We start from the raw sequence: 17,326 nt of genomic DNA, 5'->3' as shown, positions 1-17,326 counted from the left end.
CTCAGCAGCTGGCTCCACTCTGCCTCTTCATATGATACAAGATGCTAAGCAGCTAGACTATCACACCAGCTTCTTTAACCCTTTCATGTTCGGAACAATTCTAGTATTTCGGTCAACTACTGCCTGACGATTTCATTTGGCCAAAACTGCGTCATAGGAACCTCATACTTAAGTCACCTGTTCTCTCACGGACGGAACTATGGTATTATTGTGAAGCCTTATTAAATGTGCATCATGGGGGTCTGCAAGAATAAAGGAAAAGTTATTCCTAATGGCACTATTCTCGCAACCGTGTCCGTATAATATACGAGCCACAATATTCATCTTGGTTATATACATGGCTTATACTTTACTAATGACATTAACTCCACAAGAAAACGTCCAGTACGAAAGGAATGTTACCATACAATATTTGAAGCCACCAAAACTGGTTTAAGCTAAACCTTGGAGTCAAAGACCAACTCCTGCCATCTCAACAATCCGGTTACTGACTCACTGACGGCTTAATAAAAATCGTCTGGCGTTCTTAGAGTTTGGAGGATGGGGGAGAGCCTTCATCTTTGCTATCCTTATCTCATTCTAATAGTTCTGTTACCCTTCTAGGAGCTGTCAAGTATGGGCCAACCGGCCTACTGCAGTTATCCTCTCTTCTAGCTGGCAGTGAATACTACAGTTGTCCCGACTATGAAAAGACTGATACTATCATCATTAACACTTAGGCTCCTGCCTTCCTCCTCTGCATAAAATCGTCCGAATAGCTGGAATAAAACACGGGACGAAGCGGCTTTCAGTAACATGACTGCCACTACCATTTTCAAGCTGTCTCTGACATGCAATAAGAATTACAATTTCTCATACAAGCTAAGGATATGCTCCAGGATGATATAAAGTGATTTATTTTGTTAAAAAGCCATTAATTCCTTCATTCTGACGACGCATTTTCATTTTTGACTACCACTCAGCAACTACATTCGATTGTTTACTTGTGGCGACGAAAGTTATTTAGAATATATTTACCCTGGATGTACAAAAGCTTCCCCTACACAAAACATAACATTAGCCTGGAGGATGTTAATAAACTGAATAATTCACTGGATTAAGAGATTCATCCCTTCCATCCTATGACGTACTTTCCCTTCTAACAATGTTATTCGTCACCGATGATTTTTTCCAGCGGGAGGGATTGTGCACGAAAGCCTTCCCAAGTTGAGTACGACTGTACGTAGCAAAGGGAAATAAAGAAATACGAACAATGGCATTCAAGCCATTAAGTCAATTTTCTCAGCGCTAAGCCCCTCGTCCCTCACATTCACCTCTGGCTTCCTGTGCACCAGAACTGATTAATTGACCAGGAAACTTAACGAGGTGGTCTTAACATGCCGGCCCAACTACCCGTCACGCCATTTGTCAGTGCTACAGCCAACACCTCGTTAGCGACGTATTACTCCTGATTCTCCCCTCAAATAATCCTAAAAATAACCTCAACTAAAGATGGACTACAATCTGATGCTAACGAACACCAGTTTCGACAAGGTCAACGCTGAGCAACTGAGTAACGAATATAAAGTACCCAGCAGTTAATACCACTTATAACAAAGGCTATCACTGCCCAATATAAAGAAATTGCATTTTAGCATGAGCACCAGCTATTCTAAACCTATATCCAAATAACGGCGCATGCATTTAAAATACAGCAATGAGACAGGACAGTTATGCCCGTTAACAATCACGAGAAGGGGAGATGGAGTCAGCCAGGTTGCCATGACGACATCATTTACGCAACCCAACACCAGTCACGTCAAAACACTGCTCAGGCATACTGAACCAAAGATCCGCTAGGTTTTAAACATTACTTTATATAGTAACAGACTTCTTTATACTTATTAATTTCCAACAATCGCAATACCAGGCCTACCGTACGTTCCGAGATAAAAAAAAAAAAAAAAGTATACAACACAAAGAGATCATGTACTAAGCAAGCTGGCCAGTGTTTGCTTCCGTTCACAGCTGCGTTGTCGAGTGAACACCTGAGCTACATAATTTCCTCCCACTCTCCACACTACCCACCCACCACCGTCACCCACATGCATGCCATTCGTTCACGTAAAAACACGTATACTACAAAAATAAACAGTAAAAATTAAAGCTCAATAAAAATAAATTGTCACTGGCGTAAACGAAGACTTTAACAAACTGTCAACTACAAACTGTTGTATACGCAATTAAAACAGGAATGATAAGTTTAAAAATGTATTTCTGGGCAATTCAAGCCTCATCATATTTTCTTCAGAAAAATTTATGCAACTTCGATGCAGAAAAAAATTTAATATGGTATGAAAAAATTGATACCTGAAAAACAAGTAATCCTGGTTCACGGATCTTTGTTATTTAGGGGGGTCTTGTAACAGGATGAGGCAAACGTTCTCTATCTAACGTCTCATAATGTGATGAGTAAAACGTTTTCTGATGTCATATTATGTGAACAGGCAAACGTTCTCTAATGTCTTTGATGGGATGAGGCAAACGTTCTTTTATGTAACGCGAAAAGTACAGAAAGGTATAGACACTGCCCAACTTTACAAACTGTTTACAATTCCGACACCTCACCCGTAATCATTTGTAACAGATTCAATCTAAAAAAAAATTCTACAGGATTTATCTAAACTGAAGTGGCTTTTCTCTATTCAGCGATCCCATGGGTCTACCAGTAATGAAATGCATGCTTGATAACCGTGTAATTCTGAATGGCCTCAATAAGACAGTCTGATTCAGTAGGATGCTCTCCCTAACACTAAATCCCTTATATTCCTTTCTGAACTGGCTCACTTATCTGCTCCTTCCACTCCAGCCTTCCCCTCGCTGCCCCTAATCCCTATACTTTAGTCTACGCTACAGTGCTCAAGGTACCTCGCTTCAATCCTGAAGGGTCAATTCGTGAAGCTTCTAATTATAACAAAAGCTCTAATGACAACGAATAACGAAACCACTAATGATTTTAACCCGTCCGTGTACGGAATTCGATGCAATCATTAATACAATGACAATAAATCATCTTGCTGGACAACAATTATATTTTAAAGAACTCTCCTGATAAAAGTTAATTTCGGACAAGGAAAGGTTAAGAATATTCTCCCTTAAGCAAATTACTCCAACTTGAAAAATGTTGATTGTTGTGAATATTTAACTAGCAAAGAGAAACATGATAAGCATAATGTTTATAATCGGGGTAAACACCGCTAAGGACGAACTAGAGTGGAATTAGGAAGAGTAGGACATTAGCGTAGGAGGGGATACGAGCCTCTTTTAATGATCCAGGCAGGCTTGCTTGGTAAACGTCTTTAAATAGTCGGTTTGCATACGCCTGATGAGGGGAGGAAAGTGTGATGAATACCATACGCGTGTGAATTTAACACGTATGTACCGTCAGCATCAAAAGTCGTCTCTCGCGTTTTTCTCTCCATGGACTGTGAAAAATCAGTGTGGTAAATTCGCTGTAACCGACAATTGATTTTATTTGGACTCCGATCAATGCCGTAAGTGTCGTTTGCTACAGGTCCAACACACTGACTTTCAAGTTCGAGGAAAGAGAGGCATGAGATGCGACGGGACTACTGATGCTGACTACATACGTATAAAGTGTAAGCGCCAGGACAAGCGCGCGGGGGGGGGGGGGACTATGCTCCGCAGAGGATAGAACATACATTATGTTTTTGTATAGTGGCTGGCTACACTCAGTAATGTGGTATGCAGGCAGGCTGGTCACATAACTACTGCTTTTCCACAAATGTGTCACAATAAAGGCCTGTTTACATCTTCAACCAGTTTTATTAATGGAGCATTTAGTTCAAACCACGCGACTTCAGTATAATGCTGAGCAAAACCTCCACATGCTAAATTGCTGGTGCACCCCTCGCGCTGCCCTCATTATACACGTGAGTAACTGTAGGGGGAGAGCCGCCTTTATAATTGCAACAAACTTAAAATTTTTACCCATCATTTAGGGGGAAGCTCACTTTAGGCGAGGGGAACTTGATGAGGTAAAACAGGAGGAAAAGTTGGGCCGAAAAGAATGAAGACATTAGCATGGTGTGAGAGAACAAGGGACAAAATGCCGGAATGCATGGGGAACATTGTATTTACCCAGGCCCACAAATGCGACTTAGATGAGGGGTACACCACAAACTGCTACTCACTCGACCCAAAAACTGTTGCTTTCTGTGATGAACGAGTGCAATAAATTAACATGAAAACAATGCGCCTCAGCCAACACGCACAAACAGTCGAGACGCAACAACTATACAGTATACAACGTAATTTGTGGAACTGACTGCGGTCACTAAGCGGTATCTCATCATGTTTTAGAGGTTACGAACGGATGTAAAGGATGACCAGGGGTGAAGAGAGGGAGTGTACAGAGAAAGGCTGGACAAAAATAATGAGTAGTGAAAGTTAATGAGAGAGAGAGAGAGAGAGAGAGAGAGAGAGAGAGAGAGAGAGAGAGAGAGAGAGAGAGAGAGAGAGAGAGGAGAGAGAGAGAGAGAGAGAGAGAGAGAGAGAGAGAGAGAGAGAGAGAGAGAGAGAGAGAGAGAGAGAGAGAGAGAGAGAGGACGTGGTATTAAAAGAGGCAGACGTGTGGGTACAAGGGAAAGGTACGCAACGTGGGGAGGGTGAGAGGGAGGGGGAGCAAGGAAGGAGGGGGAGCAAGGAAGGAGGGGGAGCAAGGAAGGAGGTGGGGAGTGGGGGGATGGAGTGGCAATGACAGTGAGAACAAAGAGGACAAAGCAACCCCAGCAAGAGACCCACCAAGGACCAGGTCGAGACGCTGCCGTCACCTGCAAGCCCCACTACCATAAGGAAGGTATGACGCGAAAAATTAGTCAAGATCGTTCATTACTACTAGAGGAAATAAAAATCTTGTGGAAATAAACTAACGGTTAAATGTACTTCCACAGAAAGTAGTCGTCCAATGTTTCCAATATGCCACGTAGTTCAATTCACCTCTACATTTTCTAAGAAGTTTATATGCTTCACTCGTATAAAAGAATGAAAACTGCACCTGATACTCCATGTATGACCGCAATAAAGTAAGATAGTTACAGTACAAGTATTATTTTCGAGGTGTTGTTACACCTCGAAATAAAGCACTTTTTGTGCAATAACAACTAGCTGTTTAGCCTTTGGGTCAGTGCCAACCTTACCGCCGAAAACTCCTCTCGATCATACTGTATACTGACCTCTTATATTCTATACCGGTACCTCACACCCTTTACATTTCACCAAGGCCCCTATGAATTTACCCGTACTATAGTCCAATTTTTGCCATCTACAAATTTCTGTATCTAAATTCTTCATATATCATTTTTCATCATATTTAACTGTGGCGGGTTTGATGTGTGCCAGGGAAGTTTGTTGTTAACCTGCTCCCATGAGGACTGACAATGTTCAAGGAAAACTGGTTAGAAGTGGAAAATAATCAAGAGCAGGAATGGGGCACAGACGACCTGGAGGAGACAGCAGCAAGACATGCCAGCAAACTAGCTAGCCGATTACCAGCAATTCCAATACAGTATGGCCATGGACCCTGCAGCTGCGAACTTTTTCTACACAGAAAGAAAAAACTGTCACTCCTGAATTTGGGTGACCAGAAGATGTGGTGTGTCAGGAACTGAGCGCACTAAAAGAATCAGAGACGATAAAAAATGTGGAGGAAGAGAATCTACAAAGAGACTTACAACACCATACAGTCCTGCAGTAAGACTTGCAATAGAGGGACGAGTACTGTGGAAGGAGAGTTAGGGAACACAACAGCAAGCCTGACACCATGGCAAAATTTGGAGATGTCAGTAAAGATATGCGTGGCAGAAGCGACGGAACACACACATACACAAGGCAACTGGAGGAAGGAGACATAGAACGAGGGGAAAATGGGCAGACCTTACCAGGAGGTAGAAGTCATGGTGGGAAGAACACTGGACAGTGGTAGAGTAGGAGGAAAGTTGATCAAACAGACCAAAGAGGAGTGTGAACCTGGAGGAAGCAACAGAAGATAGGAGATTGAGTGAAAAAAGTTGGAAAAGGCAGACAGGGAGGAGTAACATATTACAGTAGTAGGAAATCAAAGGAGACACACATAGGACCTAATATTGGGAAGAGAATGACATGAGAGGGGGAATGCCTGATTCAATGCAGACTTGCCGTGGAAGCAGACCAAAAAGCACCAACAGCTAAACGAAGACCAGTATGACGAACGGAATCTACTTCTGAAAGTGCAAGCTGAGGCAGAAGAGACTTGGCAACCATAACTGGTTTTAAAAGAATGAGGACAGGGTGAAGACAAAGAAGAGTGATGCAATCCGCACCTCATGGAAGATGAGACAGTGTTGCAGCAAGCAAAGACGACGAAGAGTAGAAGATCTATGGAATGAAAAATGAACATTCCAATTTAATCGGGTCAAAGGTTAGGCCAAGAAAAGTGGCAGAGGAGCTGTAGGGAAGAGGCTGCGGAATGCTTCGTGAATGAGGAAACGTTACTGCAAACGGCTTGGAAATTGAATAACGAAAAACTTTAGTGGCCCACAATGAGGCACCATCAATGACAGACTGGAGAAGGGACTGAAGACAAAGTAGGTCTGAACCTGCAGTAAAATTATGGCAAAATCATCATCATACTGAGAGGCCGAAGCAGGAAGGGGTAAAATGTCAATGGCAATTATAGCAAAATCAACATACTGAGAGGCTGAAACAGAAGGGGGTTGAAAAGAGGCAACGCCATTTATAGCTATAACGTAAGAACATAAGGAGAGGATAACTCCAGTAGGCCGGTTGGCCAATGCTAGGCAGCTGCTAGAAGAGTAACTGAACTACTAGAATGAAATAGGGATAGCAAAGAAGAGTGGTAGTGACACAAGGAAGGAAAGTAGTTGCTGCTATGACGGCCTTGATAAGAAACATAGGCTTGAGTGTTGCAGCCGCATGAGGCTAACATAGAGTGTTAGTGACAGCTTTAAAATAGGGTTGTGAGATTATGGTGTGGCATGAAAATTAAAATCAAGAATAAAAGCAGTGGAGATGGGACTGCTGAAAAATACCCATGACTGACGTGCAGTGTGGAAGTCTGTGAACACCAGAATTGAAGAGTGTGTGCTGAGATGGTATGGTCACGTGGAAAGAACGGATAACAGAGTGGTGAAAGAGGTATATCTGAGCGAATTTGAAGCAGCAAGGAGGCGAGGTAGACCAGGGAGAAGGTGGAAAGATATGGCGCATGAGTGTGTGAGGAAGAGAGGTATGGAAGTCAGTGAGGCTAGGGGACTGGATGAATGTTGTAAGAAGTGCATGACAGGGATTTGGCACCCCTTTTTAACATGACACCATCCGGATTGACTCCATTGGATACGTTTATGTGAAGCTGCAGAATGTGGTGAATGTTTTTGGCGTATCAGGATTCCGGGGGCTTGAATGATGAGTGAATGGAAGCGTGGCCCATTGGATTGGGCAAACTTAGGCTGTCTGGACGTGCTACTCCTCACCCTGCCCTAGGGTGGGGAAGGAGGTCCAGATGATGATGATGATGATGATAAACTGAATGGTACTAAGGACACAGCCCTGGGGGACATCATGTTGGGGGAAAGGCACGAGAATGGTGGGCTCCAACATGGACATGAAAGGTTTGGAGGGAAAGAAAATTCTGAAGAACCACACCAATGTTACTATACAGACCTAGGAAACAAAAGCAACGAAAATTATGACAGCTCCATGAGCAGTGGTAATAGGGTTTGTGGAAGGTGTGAGCATTTAACAAAGAGTTGACAGGATAAGACCTTGATTTCTGAAATATGTGGAGTATGATTCATTAAAAGTGTAAGGTTAATATGAAACATGGTGAAAAGAGTACTGGACATGTTTGGGCCAGGCCAAGATGGATGGACGCAGTAAATGACTGGCAAGCAAAGACGGACGGACGTGGTAAATAAGTGAAAAGCGATGAGGGAGTCGAGGGGGCTAAGAATTATCAAGGAATCTAGTTATATGGATGAATGATGTACACACAAGAAAGTACGCGGCAGGTTTTGCTATCTTTTTATATCTTGGCTGTTGGTGTTATGATTATCCAACATTTAAATGTAACATCAATTCAGGAAAAAAAAAAAAAAAAAAGGATGATTTTCCTTGTGCAATGGTGACTGAATTATGAAGGTTTGAATTACTGTATTGCCCATTTCACTCTGAAAGCTTTTTAATAGTTCTCCTTGTGATGTTTTTTTGTTTTTGTAACCTACCTCACATCTGTGTAGAAAGAAATCACAAATATGCAATGTAGTGTACTGGATTTTTTCCAAGTAGATTACATCAGTGAAAACAGTGATTCTATACTGTACTGCAAAAAATAAATAAATAAATAAATAAATAAATAAGCATGAGACCACTGAGGTTTCAACAACAGATTTTGCAACATGATAGATGTGCCTTACCATACTAAAGAAAGTTCCATTCCTGTCCCACCCCTTAAAATCATACAACAAACCTCTGTATGATGTTAAATAAGCATTCAGTAACTTCTGCAATACACTAGTTGACACCAACAGTTCCATAACTATGCATTTTATGTATACACACATTTTTAAGTGGTGGTTTTCCATCTTGCTTGTAATCATTCAATAACTTCTGCAATACACTAGTTGACACCAGCAGCTGCGTTAATATGTATTTTATGTACAAACACACATTTTTAAGTAATGATTTTCCATCCTGATTAAATTCCTGCTGGTGCCAAGCCCCAAGACACGAGTTGTCTTCTTGACTGACTTAACTAAATTAAGACATGGTAACACTGCACACAGCTACAACAAACTGCAAATACAGTTCATATAACACTATTTCTGATTGATGGTATCTTTTAAACAAGGTGAAACAAGGCAACTGCGTAAATAGCTCCTGAGTGGCTGTTTGTGCTGCTGCCACAGCTGCTAGTCCCTTCAGACTTGCAGAGATATAATGCAGAATCCACATCCTGTGCATGAGAACCAACTTAGCTGTTGAAGAAAAGTTAACAAAATGCATAAATATAATAAATTCCCCAATAACCACATCCATCAAAATGTGTACCTTAGACAGACTTACATCCCATGGGTGAGAAAGCATGGCATGCAAATGATTGGATGCTTTAACCTACTGAAACTGAAAGGATAGTTGACATATAGCACAGTACTGTACAATCTGATTAAGCTCTAGGATTAACTTATAGAATTCAGATGAACCAGACATAATTATCAAAAATACTTTGAATATGGTCTAAAATTCTAGTTCCATACACCCCAATGGTGATATTATATTATCAGTTCAAGTGCCCCCACCCCTGACCCACCTCCTTTTTAAACAATTTTTAGGCTAGCAAAATCAGCTGACCAAGCTAAACTTCCAATTTGGCATACAACCAATACAGTATGGTGCTCTGTCAACAATTAAAACACATCCTTCCAACATAACACACATACAGCTCACCTCAGCCTTCACTAAGTGACAAAAATGTTTCTCATGTATCAGCCACTTTGGTAATTATGGCATTCTTCAACAGTCCAATAAAAACTTCAACAAAAAAATTCCCTTCATAAAGCTTGTAAAGGCATCAGTGGAGGAAAATTGTTTTAAATTTTAGGCTATTGATAGTACTTTCCAGCCAAACATGAAGGACATTAGTACGACAGAATGATATACCATTCCATTCTAAGTAGATACAAGTAATGATTAAACTGTCAATCAAAGCATGCATAACATATAGAGGGATTCAGGTCACAGGTCACCCGAAATGCAGATATTATCACTGCATACCAATATACTGTGCAAATGGTACACAATTAATAAAACTGAATTTAAACATGCTTGAAGTATCTACTCTAATGACCATTCATAGCATATTACACAGGTAAATTTACACACTGCTGCATTGAAAATCTGGACCCCAAATAACCACACTATTTTATCCTTATCCTTCAGACTGGAGAAAATCTAATACCTGTACCTAGATGATAAAAAAGCAGAGCAAACTACCAATGAAACTAACGTATGATGCAGACTGATATGAGCTGTGTAAGGTTTGGTGGCATGGCAACTGTACTGTAAGGGAAGAAAGATACTGTGCGTCTTGAGAAGAAGTAAGACGTGGTAGATTGCTTGTACAGTACACTGAGCATGGTTGGAAGGGAAGCAAGAAAATAACGAGAGTCCAGACAGTCACACACGCTTGATCAGGAGGCATCAAGAGTGGCCTAGGGGAGCGAGAGGGCCAAAATGGTGGTGGACTGTTTACCTTTGTCCCAGGGTTCAGGTAGCCTCTGAAAAACACAAAGAGAAAGGAAAAGTCAGAGACAGAATGGGCAGTAGACCATAAATAATATGCTGTGAGAGTCAGCCTGTTTAAGTAATGCAATTAATGCTTGAAAAAAATAAAAATAAAAAAAAGCACTATTAAAATCAAAATTGCCTAACAAAAAAATCAGGCTTCATCTCACAGAGAATACACAAGAGAATCAAGAATAGGATAATCTGATAAATGAATAAGTAGTTTAAAACATAAGACTGAGTGTTTCTATGTTCAAGTAAACAAAGGTTTAATTAGGAGAAAACACACAAGTGAAACATCAGTAAGATATACAGTAATCAAAGTTCAGTTAAAATACTGAAATTTATATGAAGATCAGACAAGGATTTGTAGTAGCAGTGGAAAAAATATTGAATAAAGAATTAAGACTGTCTCCAAGGAAGGTAGAACATTGAAACACTAGAGATATATACAGTAACTGAGTGGTTGACACTGGTAGAATATATTTTCAGAGTTGTGTGATTACAGTACTGTATTTGTGATGAATGATGAGTACCGAAACTAACACAATGTTCCTCTGAGTAAGCCATGAATTAGGTACAGCCAGTACTACTTATGATTAACTATGTCCCTGCAGCCACAACTCAGCTTTGTTTCTAATATGCTAGGATAGGGCAGTTGCAACGCAAGTCACACAAGATATCCATTCAACAATGACAGTAACACAAGCAAGGAATACATTCAATTTTCTGTTGTGGAAAAACAATAACAGACCTGCAGTGTGAAGTCAGCTAAACCAGATACTGGCTAGCCTAACACAAAGTAACATACATTCTAGTACAAATCTACTGTTTTAAACAGAAGACTACTAAACACTGAATTATTTTTTCATTTCCAAACCAATAATTATTTCTGAAAACAATACCTTAACACTGTCTTACTGAACACTCATCTCCTAATTCTAAAACCATGCAAATATTCACTTTAAAATAATACCTGGTGACACACACACACACACACACACACACACACACACACACACACACACAATTTCACTGTACAGCACAGTAAATAAAGTAACCCACTCCTGATGTTGTGTAACTTACTAAGGATGGATCCAAAACCTTGTTATAATACACACTAGCTCAACACAACTGTCACTTAACTGCTGCATTATGTAAAGAAAAGTATAACACAATATTCAAAATATTTTTGAATTAAGCACTCAGGATGTTGTTGATTAACCCCAGTATCTGGCTGAGCAGACCCATCAACCACAGCCAAGCAACTGCCCCTGCACGGCAATCCCATGCAGTAAACACATGTTCCCTTGCAGCTGACAACTTGCACCAGCCAAGCATGGGGAAACGTGTGGAGGCTTGGTTCCAGAACGAACACTGCATTTGCATCACTCCACCAGTTAGTAAGGGCACCATAGCAGGTTCCATGTCACTTCCTTATCTGGCGACATGGTTTCCCATAAACATCACCAAACAACTACCAGCACTATAGGTCACTGACCAGCTTTGTTGTATTTAATGCACAACTGCAGTTCAAAATCCACTATGCAGTCCTGTTGTCATTTTTATAAGCTATGGGATTTTTTTTATTTATTTTGCCTTAATACAGTAGTGAGGATGCACACATAGGATGACAGGTTTTTAAGACTGACCATAAAGTCAACTTCATCTAAACAAATTTCACACACTACTGCAACTAGCATTCTGCTACCATACAGATGGCACACCATAACAGGAAAGTGACTCTTTAACCCTCAAAGTTTTTGCTGATCCATTAGTTCCAGTAAATGATGTATGATCATTCATGTACTGGTACAGTAATTCAGTAGCTTTCTGTATAATGAACCTAACAATGCTACACCCAACATTTCATAAATCCCATGATAACCAGTTTTAACATAATGCCATCAACCACCTAGGACAGATAATACAGAAATCTGTGTTAAATTGAAGCACCAATTACCAAAAACATGACTAAGTAAATCCCACCAACTTGTTTATATTCTTGCCATCATCATCTGCCTCTTTTTTTCCTGGTCAAAGGTGGAATGAACAAGGGAAGGGGGAGAGAATGCGGCACAGAGATAACTCTATCAAGTGATCGCACCCACAGGGTGGAATGTTGGTCAGTGGAGCAAAGTGACCACCACCTCGTCTTGAAAAATGTCTGTATTGAAGTTGAGATGGTGACCACCAAACTCTGGTGACCAGCGTTCCATTCACGGATGCATTCAGAGTGTGACACCTGGTGGCCTTGATTTTTTATTTTTAACATTTTTCCACAAGTGCCAAGCTCAGAGGAATCCCCTATTACAATCTGAGGAAAACTGGTCCACTAATAAGAATTTTATTCCACTATTACCAGCAATTTTTTTTTTTTTTTTTTTACAAACTTTCACCCAGTGGCCTGAATTTTTTTACTTTTGATTTTTTCCCATATGTGCCAAGCTCAGAGGAATCTCCAGTTAAAATCTGAGCAAAATAATCATCCATAAATAAGGAACATTTCCCACTTTACAAATTAATTTTTTTTGGCAAACTTTAAAAATATCAAAGCTTAGGGCTCCACCTGGTGGCCTTAATTTTTTACTTACGACATTTCCCCTTAAGTGCCAATCGCAGAAGAATCTCCATATAAAATCTGAGCAAAATTGGTCCATAAATAAGGATTTTGTCCCACTTTTGTTGGCAATTTTTATAAAATTTATACCTCCTGTATTAAATTTTAACACGCTCATATAGCAAGATGTAAATTTTACTTAATCATACAGTATTAGATATGAATGAGCAAATGAGCCAATATAGGATACAGTATTTTTTTAAGTAAAGTACAAAACTGACCAAAAAACTATGTGGCCACCTCTGCTTGCTCCGGTGACCAATAAATGGATAAACAGCTCTATCTATGAACAGACACGTCAACCCCATAAGGGGCAGCCAAAACAAATCTCCTCCATGCCACCCAGTCCTATGCTATTTGGCTGCCCTCCCTCACTTGTACAAACATTGTACACAAAAATCAATAATAATACAATAATTTGCAGTTTTGATTGTAAAAATACAGTAAAACCTCTACAACTCGGCATAATACACGTGCAAGCCTTGCCGAGTTAGTCTATTTGCCGAGTTGTAGGGATGAACTTTAAGTTCCCCCCCAGCACACACACACAAAAAAGGAAATAAATGGTAAAAAATTAAAAGTTTCTGAAATAAACAGTAAAAGCTGCCTTACCATGATTCCATGCAGTTGTAGGGTATATTCCAGGCATGGAGGAGGACTTTTGGTATTTTTTGGAGGTGTTAGGGGGGCTCAAGATCACTTTTGGGCACACCTTTACTGTACCGTGCTTGACACTGTACACTATGTAAAGCACAATTAATGGCATAAAGGCCATTACTGTAATGCATTTATCACTTGTACTATATTGGGGAACTAAACACTTAAACATTACTGTACAACTCAGCATCTTACCAAGTTGGGGGGGATTTTTGCCGACTCTTCCTCTCACATGGGCATTTTTGGGAATTTTTCAATTTTGATTTTATAAATGAATATTTTGGAGCCTTCCCGAGATGTAGAGGTTTCCGACTTGAAGGATGACGAATTGTAGAGGTTTTACTATAATTTTGAATTTTCTGACTGCTAATTTCTTCATCTATGCAAGGAGATATATATACAAAATGTACCCTGAAAGTGCTAACATTTCCTCTTAGGTACTGGTAAATTACAAAACTGTATACCAGTACTTAAAGAAAAATATGTGAAACCTATTTGTAAGTTTCAATTAATGAATTAAAACAAACTAAAAATAAGAGTAAAATGACTTTCTCAGCTGTTCAGAAAACTTCTCAACACACCTAATTCACGTTGCAGGCAAAACTGTTACCACTGCAACTCAGTTCATCCATTCTCAAATTTATTCCCATAATTTATCTGGTACAGAAAAATATAAACAGCATAAACATCATTCTACATCTAAATTGTACTGAGAGCACATGAATTTACATGGTAAAGGTAAATGACCAACATATATACTATAATAAGTACCAGTAGTAGTTCCAGGATTGAACACCGTCATGTATGGTGCTGGTCACACAATGGTTATTATACAGTAGATGCTTGATTTAAGGAACTAATTCAGCCAATCCCCATTCCATTATCTCGAATTTTCCACTAAAACAAGTTCCGTAACCAAAGCTAAATACAGTAATCCCTTTAATATCCAGATGCCTAATAACCAGACTCCCCAGTGTCCAGATACTTTGGGCCTGGGCCTTCGGAACCCAAAAATGACCCGTAATTTGAACTTGGCACGCAGTGCCAAACAGCTGTGTTGACGCGTGGCCCCTTGCTCCCCCCCCCCCTTTTTTTTCTTATGTGGCCAACTCTGGGCATAGGCTTCACAGCCTGTTCCCAAGGCCCAGTAGTCCTCCTACATACTATACACCTCCACATGTCACCCCTTCAGCGCTAACACCCACCGTCCATATTGAATATATGCTAGGGCTGTCTCATACAGGCCTGCTGTATTGGTATTAGTGGGGGTATTTTTACGACATGTTGGCAAGTCTTCTGATAGACCGGTGAAGTCTGCTTTTATGAAATTCAAATCCATAAACTGTTCCCTGCCCCAGTGGGGATTTGAACCTGGGTCCGGTAGGACTCCAGGCTACCTCTCTACAGATCGAGCCACTGCCTCCCCCATCCTGACTTGATGCTCATCGCAATGGATGCTGCATGTGCTCGTTTTTGTGAATAAACAGTGAATACAATGCAATACCTCACCACCAGACCACATGGGAATTTAGTGTTGTGCACTGTTAAGAAATTAGAATTCAGAGTGCAAAGGACTAAGTGCAGAGTGCAAACTGGCGGTTGCAACTGGCTTGGTGGAAGAACAGAATATGCAGTGTTAAACAATTATAATTTACAATGCAAAGGATTAAGTGCAGCACAACACTGAATTACTGTAAATGCTTCAAGAGCATTTTCACCACTGCCAGAGCCTTAGAGGAGGCGGGTTAATCTTCATAACGGCCACAGACGTGTTGTAAGTACCCTATGCACTGTTAAATATATTCCATATTCACTTCTAATTCCTCATTCTCATTCCTTTTCATTTATTTCATGCCTTCTGTCCCTTATTTGTGTGAACAGGGTTTTAAATTGGTGCTGTGCGTGTCCGGTAAGGACTTATGTAGGTGGTTTTCTGAGTTAGACTGGGTTAGGGTCCATAAGTACCTGTCCAGGAGGCGTTTTCCCAGTATCCAGACAAACCCACTTCCCGTACATGCCTTTGGCTTTATTACATCAGATATTGGAGGGATTACTGTACTGTATAAGGGAAAATTTTCTGACATTTCGAGGTACAGTACTTCCCACTAAATCCTTGAAGGCAACCCAAACCTAGCAAACTTTGCTAACTCTCAATGCTACACACAGCAGTCTGAATCCATAATTAATACCCCCAGAACTGCAATATTATATACGGAAATTCCTTAAAGGAATTATATTCGCTTTAACAGAAATTTTCTCTTTAATGGTGCAAAAAATACCGGGAGAAAAAAGATTGTTATCTCAGGCTTCCGCTAAAATGAGCATCTACTGTATAGACCATATGGTATTACTATGCAATAATTCACATACCATAACTATGAACTGAGCATTACTGGCTCAGTATAGCAGTAATAGCACAATGGGAACATTATTCACACTCAACTATCCTATGCATATTTTTCAACTGTGTCCATGAACAAGGAACATAACTGCTGACCACTACTCAGTATCATAATGGAACTCACTTCTTGGCTACTGAAGACAGACAAGCACAAATGTGCTAAGCAGGAATTCAATGGGAACACTCTCTAGATCCTTCAAATTTCTCAGCTTAGGGTGATACAAATGCAAAAGCTGTCCAAAAATAAGAATTACTGATGTCCAACTATAAAACTGATGACCTCAGCTTTGGGTTATACAAATACAAAAGCTATCCAACAAAAAGAATTACTGATAACAATATTAACACTTTCAAGCTCCTATACTCCCAACCAAATATAATCATCCAGCATTAACAGGATTAGAATAATGTTCAAACTTCCACCCATCTAATTTGAGGCACCCATAAGCAAAAATGGGGTGGGGGGTGGGGGGCAGTTTAAAAAAGCACTGTTGTACTGTTGAAGACATGGTAATTTTGTAGCACATTATGGCTGGTGACCTACATATTGCTTTTCCTGTTATTCATTAGCACCTATTATATTACCATGACAAGAAGATGGGAATATGGGTGCTGGTATTGTATGTATATCTATACAGTATATCTATATCTATCAATCTATATTTAATACACCAGAGTATCAAAACTTGCCTGCCTTTACTACCTGCATGTCCGCTATTCAATGCCTCATTGGTTTCAATTCCTTCAGCTCATGGACCCCAATCATAATTCATTCTGGTTAACAATAAATAATCATTTATCCTATGTGAAACTCTGGGGTTTAGAAACAATCTCAATTAACCCCTTCATGTTCTTTAATAATGTACATTTTGACTGATAAATTACAATTAACTGATTGAATTAGCAGACTTTGAATGGCCAAGGTTAAAAATCTGATAAAAATCATATTATGGTTAAACTAATACGGCAGCTTTATGATTAAAAGAGCATGCTTTGTTAGTGGTATCTAGCACACCAAGCCATTACCAAATCTTCTCATAAGACATCCACCTGAGTGAAGACAAACTACTAATGTACTAGTGTACCTTTCAATTATGAAAACAACCCTGATTGGCATAATGCAACTTTTTTTTAAAGTCTGCTAATCCTCAATATCCAAATATGTGAATACAAGTTTTGCTCTGCAAGCTCTTTTCGTGGCCATACGCTTGGCTTCACAGCAAACACAATGAGGCAATGCCTAAGACAAGCAGTCAAGCATTGTGTTCTTCCTTACAAGACATGTTCCATATTGTAACATCATCATTAAT

At 40.0% G+C, this 17,326-nt stretch overlaps 1 protein-coding gene across 2 annotated transcripts in view; it reads right to left on the bottom strand.

Moving 5' to 3' along the window:
- The window catches only part of heph (polypyrimidine tract-binding protein 1 heph), a 334,912-nt gene that overhangs the window by 287,251 nt on the left and 30,335 nt on the right, over positions 1-17,326 (bottom strand). For both annotated transcript variants that reach the window (XM_080276227.1, XM_080276228.1), the window contains one exon: positions 10,307-10,331. In XM_080276227.1, coding sequence (XP_080132353.1) covers positions 10,307-10,331 — 25 coding nt within the window. The remainder of the gene's footprint in view (positions 1-10,306; positions 10,332-17,326) is intronic.

Source organism: Coenobita brevimanus, chromosome 64 (assembly GCF_032717465.1).
Source record: "Coenobita brevimanus isolate Jiangsu-jjx chromosome 64, ASM3271746v2, whole genome shotgun sequence".
Classification (NCBI taxonomy): domain Eukaryota; kingdom Metazoa; phylum Arthropoda; class Malacostraca; order Decapoda; family Coenobitidae; genus Coenobita; species Coenobita brevimanus.
The sequence above is the reverse complement of the archived record's forward strand: the minus strand, read 5'-3'. Positions and strand labels throughout refer to the sequence as shown.